Source organism: Macrobrachium nipponense, chromosome 12, assembly GCF_015104395.2.
Source record: "Macrobrachium nipponense isolate FS-2020 chromosome 12, ASM1510439v2, whole genome shotgun sequence".
Classification (NCBI taxonomy): domain Eukaryota; kingdom Metazoa; phylum Arthropoda; class Malacostraca; order Decapoda; family Palaemonidae; genus Macrobrachium; species Macrobrachium nipponense.
The window spans coordinates 104739483-104749079 of NC_087205.1; the positions used below are offsets into that span (position 1 = coordinate 104739483).

The following is a 9597-nucleotide window of genomic DNA, read 5'->3' on the forward strand; positions in this document are numbered from 1 at the left end:
CAGCCACAAAAACTGAAGTAAAATGAACTACTTGAAGTAAAATAAAGTGACTAACTGGAGCTATCAGAATCCATGTGAATGACTGAACTGTCTGTTTGAATTAATCAAATAAGAACGGAACGTGATTCTGTTTGTACAAAACATAAAGTATAGTTCACTAAACTAACAAAACAGGTAGTTATGCTGGATGGTGTGACTAAGCGCAGATGATGTTCTCTAGATCTTGGCTGAAGGTAAGCAAGCGGCACCATGGAGAGAGTTGTTCTTGTAGGAAATAGAGAGGTTCTCTAGAGTGAGTGTTTTTTAAACACACTTGTGAGTAAAATGTGTGTGTGAAATTCAAAAATGTCAAGGATCAATAATAATAGAATTAATACAGCAAGGAAAATATTACGAGTATACAGCCTAGTTGGTAATCTAATTATTTTTTTTCTCTTAAAAAAGTAGACAGAACGTGGAAAAGAAAGAAACTGACTAGGACTAAAGCCTGAGTGTGTTATATGTTCTTATGATTGTTCAACTAATAAGTAATAAAATGTAATGATAAGTTTGCATGATAAGAGCAGAAGAGGGGTGTTTGCTGCTGATGTAGTCTATCCAGAATTCAATAACTGAACGATGATCAAAGTTAGTCAGGATATGTAAAACTTTCTGGGATGAGAGCTGTCTGTGTGCTGTCTTGGGCTAATGAGGAAACTATGGTATAGTGAAAAAAAAAAATTAATTTGCAGCCACACACACACAAATTAGATCAAGTGTGTTCAGAATAATGACGCTGAATAAAAACCAGGATAACAAGAAAAAGATAAATTAAACCGTTAGCTCAAGAAGGTATTTTGAAGTGAGGAGGGAAGGAACTTGCCTCTTCTATCTTTTCCGTTGGAGTATGAGAAAACGCCACCCTGACATACGGGCACGGGCTGCTGCTGTCTGGCATGGAGCCATTTCCAGGTACCAAGACGACTTTCTTCGCTGCCGCTCTCTTCATGAGCATGTCCCACACGTCGGGTATGTTCTTCACCTGAAATGAAGTTGTTAAAGGAACTCACTCTCTCTCTCTCTCTCTCTCTCTCTCTCTCTCTCTCTCTCTCTCTCTCTCTCTCTCTCTCTCTCTCTCTCTCTGAATCAAATAAAATAATAGAATAAGATGTTTCGCTTATGAGTTAGTCCTGACAGAATTAGGATTTCAGAGTTTTGTATTACTACTTTTGCAGTACAAACAAGCTGATACCGTAATAGACATATAACGAGGCGCTCTCATAAATATGTATTCTTACGATTTTAGTTTACACACACACACATATATATATTATACATATAATGACTGTATGTATAAGATATTTATCGCGTTCGCAAACAACACCTTTCTTTCAAGACTTTTGTATGGGTAAACCAAAGAATGCAAAACAAGTAGCCAACAGCAAAATTATTGGCTTCTACGTGTTGATTAAAACTATATTCACCATCAGAGATACGAGATTTTGGAACAGTCCCATTTCTTGAGCTATGTAGTATGGTAACAACTGGATGAAGTGTAAACAAAGGAAAACAAACAAAATAATTTTTAGTAAAATTCGATCCATAGTTCCGACAACTCTTGGGGATGTTAGAATATGCGTCATTGCGAGAAGTGTTTAAAAGTTGGACATATTTTTTCCTCCTCTTACCTTTATCCACATGAAGAGACCTCCACCAGGGACGTTCCATTCGCACAACTCTGGAAAAAGGATATAGGAAATGTTCGTAGCCTCTGCGACGTTGATTAATTAAATGAAAAGAAAATATGGCTATGGAAGCTGCGGATTCGTGATACAGAGTATAATGATTCAGTACCAAATAGGAAGTATTGATTTATGGTCAAATCTTCCAAATTTGTAAGAATTCGTAATATTTTTGTGTTATGAAGTAAATTATTGTGAGAACTGTTCCGCAATAAGAAATACAATTCCTCACCCGATAAATGTTTTTCAGCACAAGCAACAACATCGTCTCTTTTCTTCCAGTAAAATTCCTTGACCTTCTCCACGTGTTGCTCATAGCCATCTTCTCCCCAGACATTCAGAATTTGGTGGAGGGTAATCTGGTAAAATGGAGAACGAAAATGACATTAGAAAAGATTGAACTTAGACCTACTGCTAACTGATATTTTGGTAGGTAAACCAAGCTATTTGCAGGAAATAATTCCGTCCTTTTAAAAAGTAGTGTAGTACTTCCATCAACTCTAGAAAAGGTGTCATTCACGTTAGCTCAGAAGGCGGAGCTTAATCGTAAAGGACTATATCCATACCCAAGCTTCATGCAGAATGGAAATCTAAAGTGCAAATAATGAAAATGGTGATGAATATTAAGGTTTTCCATATGGGTGAATGACTATCTCGTCTTTATACCTTCAACCTTCAAAATTTCTTAACATGGACGCTTTTCTATCAGCTAGTGAATGTCGGTTTTCTCCTATCGTTTATCTGCGATTTTCTCTCGTGTGAATCTCAAAAAAAGCAAAAAATAAATAAATAAATAAATAAAATAAAAAGGTCATCCATCTTTTCACCGGCGCGAAAATTTCCACCAAATACAGTATTTTCGTTTCTTTTAAACTCAGACAGCCGCATATATACTACGCAAACCAATAAACTCCATACATAGCCTCCAGATTCCGTTTCATTCGCGTTCAACACCATTAATTCACTCTGTAGAAAACTGACACAGCAATTCCCTTTTTCATAAAATCAACCTTGCATAGATACATTTCCATAATGTCTCACCTTCCCTTCCCCAGTATCATTAACTATCGAGTATCTATGCTAGGCTACAACCTGTTTTTCTCACCATCTACACTGACATTTATTATTTATTCTTACTGGCCTCTCCTCATCGCCTTACAAAGACTTCCAACCCTTATCATCGATCCAGTCGTGAAAAGACGAGTGCATAGTCTTTTCTCGACTTAAATCTGCCGCGTTCCCGACTCGGAAGTTCTAGAGGATTATGACGCTGCAAACGGGCGATGGTTCTTTTTTGAACTTGCCACGCTTATCTCTGTTTGGGAGCTGTATTCGTCTGGGCCGTAGAAGACTCATCTGTATATTATTTCAATATGTTAATTGTATTAGCAATGTCCTATCGGGACCAGGGATTAAATCTAGAGAAAGTAGAAAAGGAACTCTCTGGTCGCGCGGATCGCGCCAAATGCACGAACACATCCTTTCCCCACTAAAGCTCTTAGAGGTAGGACCTAGGAAGCATCATTTTCTTTCCTTCCCTGGCCACCGGTTAGATCATTCTCTTCCATGTATTTTCGTTGATTAATTGGGTTAGTATTTAATTGTATTATGTCTCGGCCATGTAACGTGATTGAGTGTGTTGAGATGTTTTCCAGGTCTTAAGCCAAAGTGTTCTGTGAATTTCTGGGCCACGTAGCCGACCACAAAGTGTAAAGGTATTCTGTTGGGAACAATGTTGTGTGTTAACTGTATATGTAAGGTTGTTGTTAGTTTAAATTCTCTTGTTTGTCATTAATTTTTTAAAAATTCCATGTAGCCTAGTTCGCTCGTCCTTCGTGATAGACAGAGAGCTGTCCTTTAGTTTTAAGGTAGGTCCTATTGCCGATAACAGCTGGCCGCCGGTTAACCCCATCATGTTCAAATGGATTACGAAGAAGGTTGACAGGAGAGAGAGAGAGAGAGAGAGATGATTTATTCAAATAGCACGAGAGTTCGTGTCAACGTGTATAAACCCTACCTGAGATAGGCTGGAAACGTGCTGAGTGGTTACTTGTTGATAGAATATTAATTTCTCGATTAAAGACTTCGGTCCAATTGCATAGCCTATCCTTAGTCCTCCGCCAATAGTCTTGGAGAAGGAATCCAGGCGGATTACGCGGCACTCCGTGTCCAGCTCTAGGAAAGTTGGGGGGTACGCCTGGAGTGAAACAAATTAAATTACTTTGTAGATTAAATAACATAGGAACAGTTAAAATTAAAATCCGTAAATCTGATAACTACTTAACAGAATAGTGAAGACGTTCATACTGCAAGAAAAGACTAATGAATTGTTAAAAGAAAAGGAAAAAGACTATACTCCGTTTTTTTTCATCTGTCCATCCGCCAATGATGTTTGTGTATGGTAACACTGCGTCCCGGTAAATAGTTACGCTGTGTGTAAGTGTTAGGTTAAATAAAAGGATATCTGGGTGTACATTTGCAACTGAAAAGTGTTTTAATAATTTACTGAATGCGAATTACACCGTTAATATTCGAAATAGGATATTTTAATCGTTGAATGTAAGCCGAATGTAACTATCTAAAGCCCGGGACGCAGTGTTACCATACAAAAACACCACAGGCGGATGGACAGATGAAAAAAAACAGTTTTTTTTATAATAGCGATGTGTGCGACAGTGGACAAATATTATACTTAACGGAAGGATGTTAAACTAAGAAAATATAAAAGGAAGAAGAAATAGGATAAGACAAAAAGCTAATGGAAACAAATGAAAAGAGAAAAAAAATAAAGAAAAGAAGAAACGGTCAATATGGAAGGACTTCGATGAGACAAGCAAACTGGAGTGGCCGCCTACCTCCGAAGTATATTGCTCAAAGTAGTAGGGGTCGTCTTCAATGATGATGAGATTATACTGACAGCAGATGTCGTAGATCTCTCTCCTCCTGTCGGCAGACAATACGGTGCCTGTGGGGTTGTTTCCCGTGGGGTTCATGTACAAGAACTGAAAACGAGCCAAGCTTTACACAAAATAGCCCAATATTCATGGTAAGTTGGAAATAGTAGATATGTATGCTTGCGTGGCACCACGTTAGCGAACAGATATCCGTGACTTCAGTCATATACGAGGGTTGTCCGTAAAAGAAGGCTCCCAAAGATTTTTCACAATGAAAAACATGATTATTGGCATTGAATAATACGTTTTTGGAAAGCTTAGACTTTTTCCTATTTATTGACATAATCGCCGTTGAGATCAATGCATTTTTGCATTTGGTGTACCATCTTTATGTCTGAATCGTAGACCTCTCCCGCCGCTCCACGAAGGTAGCTCAAAACCTCTTCTTCATCTCCTCTCCGGTTCTGAAATGCGTCTGTACATCCGTCTTTGAATTCTCTGCACCATTTGCGCACGTGTTGTACGCTAATACACTTTTCTCCGTAGACTTCACACAGTTGGGAATGAATGTCCACCAGTGCAGTGTTTCTTGCACACTAAAAACGAATCACTGAGTGTAATTCGCACCTGGCAGGAGAAGTGAATGGGAGCTCCATCTCTATCGGCTGCCTAGCCAAGGCTGAGCGTTGCAGACAGCTCGGCGGGGGTCGGGGGTACTGGGAGAGGGGAAACCAAGCTACATGCCAGTGTCGCTGGTTCCCTCGTAACAGCGTTCCTTGCAACTGCAGCTCCTTGAGAACCTTATTTTACGGACAACCCAAGTATATATATATATATATATATATATAGTAGTACTCTGTGCAAATGTTGGCAGCAGTATGGTGAAAGATATTATAAAACAATCTTGGGTGGAACTAAAATTATGTCAAGGAAACTAATTCACTCGATTAACTTTCAAAGGTTAACCTTTTTTTCTCTCAGGTGAACTCTTGATACCAAAATTCCAAACTCCTATGTTAGAGAGTTAAATTTGAAAGTGAATATGAAAATGTGTAGTTTATGTCAGTTTAAAACAGTTTAGTACCACCAACTTCAGTTTTAGATACCTTGGGCACATCCTTGTGGGCCTTCGACATCTCTTTTGGATTCCATCGAGACAACGCTCCTTTCAAGGAGCCGGGTATTAGTCCGTTTTCATCTGTTTCTATCGCCAGGATCCTCGGAGAATAAGGTTGAATCTGAAGAGAAAACTTCCATTGAATAAATATGCATCTATGATCCTTAAAACTGAATGAAAATCTCATTGCGTTTACGAAATATGGTCTGTAGGCCTAGCGTTTTCATAGACTGGTTGCAATGTATTTTTAAAAGATATTATTGTGTCATCCACTTGGTGAAAAGACGAAGAAAAGAAGTGTTTCACCACAAACAAATCCAAATATCAGAAACTAATAGAGAATCGAACCTGCGACCACCGAGGTGAGAAGCAAACACCCAACCAACCATGCCACTGAGGCGCTAAAAAAAACCCGTTATATATATATATATATGTGTTGTGTGTGTTGTGTGGTTTCTTTATTGGTATCTTGCTTCACTTAAATTATTGGCATTGCAGTTACACTACACACACACACACACACACACACATATATATATATATATATATATATATATATATATATATATATATATATATATATATATATATATATGTGTGTGTGTGTATGTGGTTTCTTTATTGTATCTTGCTTCACTTAAATTATTGGCATCGCAGTTACACTACACACACACACGTATATATATATATATATATATATATATATATATATATATATATATATATATATATATGTATGTATGTATATATGTGTGTAACTGAATCACGAAAGTTTGGAACGTGATAAATCCATAAATATAGGTATATTTACTTCGTGGCTTATACCTTTATTTATGGATTTATCACGTTCCAAACTTTCGTGATTCAGTTATACATAATGAGGGCCACGTTTACTTTCGCTATTCTGTTTCCTCTTTGAGATGTGTCGTCACTACCTTCTCCAAGTCTCTTGTGGCTGTATATTCGACCAGAATTCGACTAAAGTTTCTGAAGAAGTGCCTAACTGAACAAGTGCTCCCCAAATTCTTGCTGCCATGCCATTCAAGAAGGTATGACAATCACCCATTCAACGAATTTAGTGCCATGATGTTAAAACAGCATATAGCAGCCGCCAAGCAAGAAGAGAAAGAAAAATTCAAGGACTTGGAAAAAACAAGAATATCTTTCAGTCATTCTATCCCGGCTGATTGGAAGGACTCGCTGCGACAGGAAATTTATGAAAAACTGTGTAGGACTACAGATGCCCTAAAAAGAAAACTCGACAGAAAACTAAAAAAACTCACAACGAAAATAGCCCTATGCGGCCTATTATCAGTACTGTTGGCTCAACTTCATATAAACTTTCAAAACATATCATTAAGACCTTGTCCCCGTTACTTGGAACCATCTCCGATTCTCATATATATATAATTATCTAGATTTACTTGATAAATTAAACAAAATTACTCTTTTCCCCACTTACAGTTTCGTTAGTTTTGATGTATGTTCTCTTTTTACTAAAGTCCCTATAGACTCTACTTTAGAATATCTCAGTAATGAACTAACTCAGCATGAATTACCTCTACCTGTAAGTCACATTATTTCACTCATCAGGTTGTACATTTGTGATTGTAAGTTTATATTCAATGGTGAATTTTATCAATGAATATTTGGCATGGCAATGGGCAACCATTTATCACCACTCCTCTCAAACTTGTACATGGAATTATTTGAAAAACGCTATTTACCTAATATTTATATTCCTGTAAAGTGGTATAGATATGTTGATGATATTTTAGCTGCTCTGCCTGCTAAAATTGATGTAAATGATTTACTCTCTATATTAAATAATCAGGTACCATCATTTAGTTTACTCTAGAATTGGAAAAGACAATGGTCTCCCTTTCTTAGATGTTTTGATACATAGAGAACCATTTCAATGTAAATTCAGTATTTATAGGAAACCAACCAACAACTTAACTTATGTTCATTTCTTTTCAGGCCACCATCTTAACATCTAAAGATCAATTTTTTCTTCTATGTAGATATTTGCTATAATAAAGCCCACAAAAAGTTTTATAGTGTAAGTAACACGGAGAAAGAAAATTCTAGGAACATTGTTAGTTTGCCTTATTTTAACGGATTTGAAACCATTAAATCATTGCTAAAAGCCTTTAAGGTCAACCTTGTTTTTTCCTATAATAACACACTAGAAGGAATTTTAATAAAAAAATGGCCCAGGGAAAGCAACAACATAATATATAAAATTCCATGTATGGACTGCCCTTCCTTTTATCTTGGACAGTCGAGCAAGGGCTTAGAAGTAAGATTAAAACAGCATAAATATTCTGTCAAAACTGGGCAAACATCTAATGCAATATTCATCCATTTAAGTGAAAACAACCTCTGGATAAATTGGATTGGTAGTTCAGTAATTGTAAGATCAAAAGATGTCTTATCATGAAATCTTTTAGAATCTGCCATAATACAACTTACTTCCCATTGTAATTTTAATATTAGTCGTGGGCTGTTTCATTTAGACCCTTGTATTTGTAACATGTTTATGAATGACCTCAAAGATATAATTACAGACTTAAATGCAAATTAGTTGCCTTAGAGATATTTTCTTTTTATATGTATGTTTAATATGTTTTGTGAATAAGTTTTTATTTACCAAAGATCTGAATGTGGTCAGCTGTCGCCCTGTACAATCCTTTAATTGTCTTGTCCATGTGTCGGAGCAGTTGGGCTTAATCTTTTTGTTTTTAAATTGTACCCATTTTTATGCTTGTTTGGAAAGGTTACTCATTCTCCAGGTGTGTTGGATTCTAGGTACTGATCTCCTTATAATCCCTACTTGTCACTTACACTACCTTTCCTGTACTCTCAATTTTTCATGTAAGTCCGTTTGTCTGTTAAGTAAAGGACGTTGAGTCGAAAGATCTTGCAGAAACTGTTGTTTATTTTTCTTTTGTGGCTTATACCTTTATATATATATATATATATATATATATATAATATATATATATATATATAATATATATATATATATATATATTACCTCACCCCTTGGGAAATGTGCTGCTGGCACCCATGTCATTAATTTATTATGTTGACCCAAAATACTGTATACACAGTTTGAAAGAGTGGCTGCTTATTTTACTATGTTTACAACATTGTCTAAGAAATACCTCTGGAAATCCATATACTAAATTATAGGTTGCTAAACAAATACCTCTGGAAATACACATACTAAGTTATAGTTGCTTAACAAATACCTCTGGAAATACGTAGTACAGCTACTAAGTTATTGTGTCATACCTACATCCCCATAAAACTTACATTCCAGCAATGCGAAATTACCTATTCCTCTAACAATAAGAACAATTTTGACAGCTCACCTCCATAGTCTTTTCCTGATATACGAAGGTCCACTTGACATGGGGTAATTGTCATTAACATGAAAATTGATACCGCAACCCTGATATATATAAGACAAAATGTGAATGGAGATTCACACAACTGTAATAATATAATCATTGCATCTAAGTATACCATATGAAAGCGTTGTTTCATGTTTTTCCGAAAAATTAGTTTTTTCAACATGTTATACAAACCATCGGTCCTTTACATGAGGAATTACTATTCAGCGCCAGCTGGACCGGTTGTAAGATTTACTAACAAGTTAGTTTGGCAGTAACTGCTTGTCCAATGGTCAGGAGTCCTGCCCAACTGGAGGTAAACATACCACTTTGCTTTCGACCTCCGTAGGGTGAAGGCCTGTGCTCTCCTCTCTGCCCGCCTTTGTCGTGAGATTGTTTCAAGCCTACTTACTTATCAACCTGTTTCTTAGAATACTAGTGTGAAGTGACTGAAACTACTCTTA

General features: G+C 36.6%; 1 protein-coding gene across 2 annotated transcripts in view; it reads right to left on the reverse strand.

Moving 5' to 3' along the window:
* LOC135224730 (kynurenine/alpha-aminoadipate aminotransferase, mitochondrial-like) overlaps positions 1 to 9597 on the reverse strand; it is a 47906-nt gene that overhangs the window by 897 nt on the left and 37412 nt on the right. For both annotated transcript variants that reach the window (XM_064264044.1, XM_064264043.1), the window contains exons 5-10: positions 5722 to 5853; positions 4577 to 4723; positions 3739 to 3918; positions 1954 to 2080; positions 1668 to 1717; positions 863 to 1021 (exon numbers count right to left, since the gene is read on the reverse strand). In XM_064264044.1, the coding sequence (XP_064120114.1) occupies positions 863 to 1021; positions 1668 to 1717; positions 1954 to 2080; positions 3739 to 3918; positions 4577 to 4723; positions 5722 to 5853 (795 nt within the window). The remainder of the gene's footprint in view (positions 1 to 862; positions 1022 to 1667; positions 1718 to 1953; positions 2081 to 3738; positions 3919 to 4576; positions 4724 to 5721; positions 5854 to 9597) is intronic.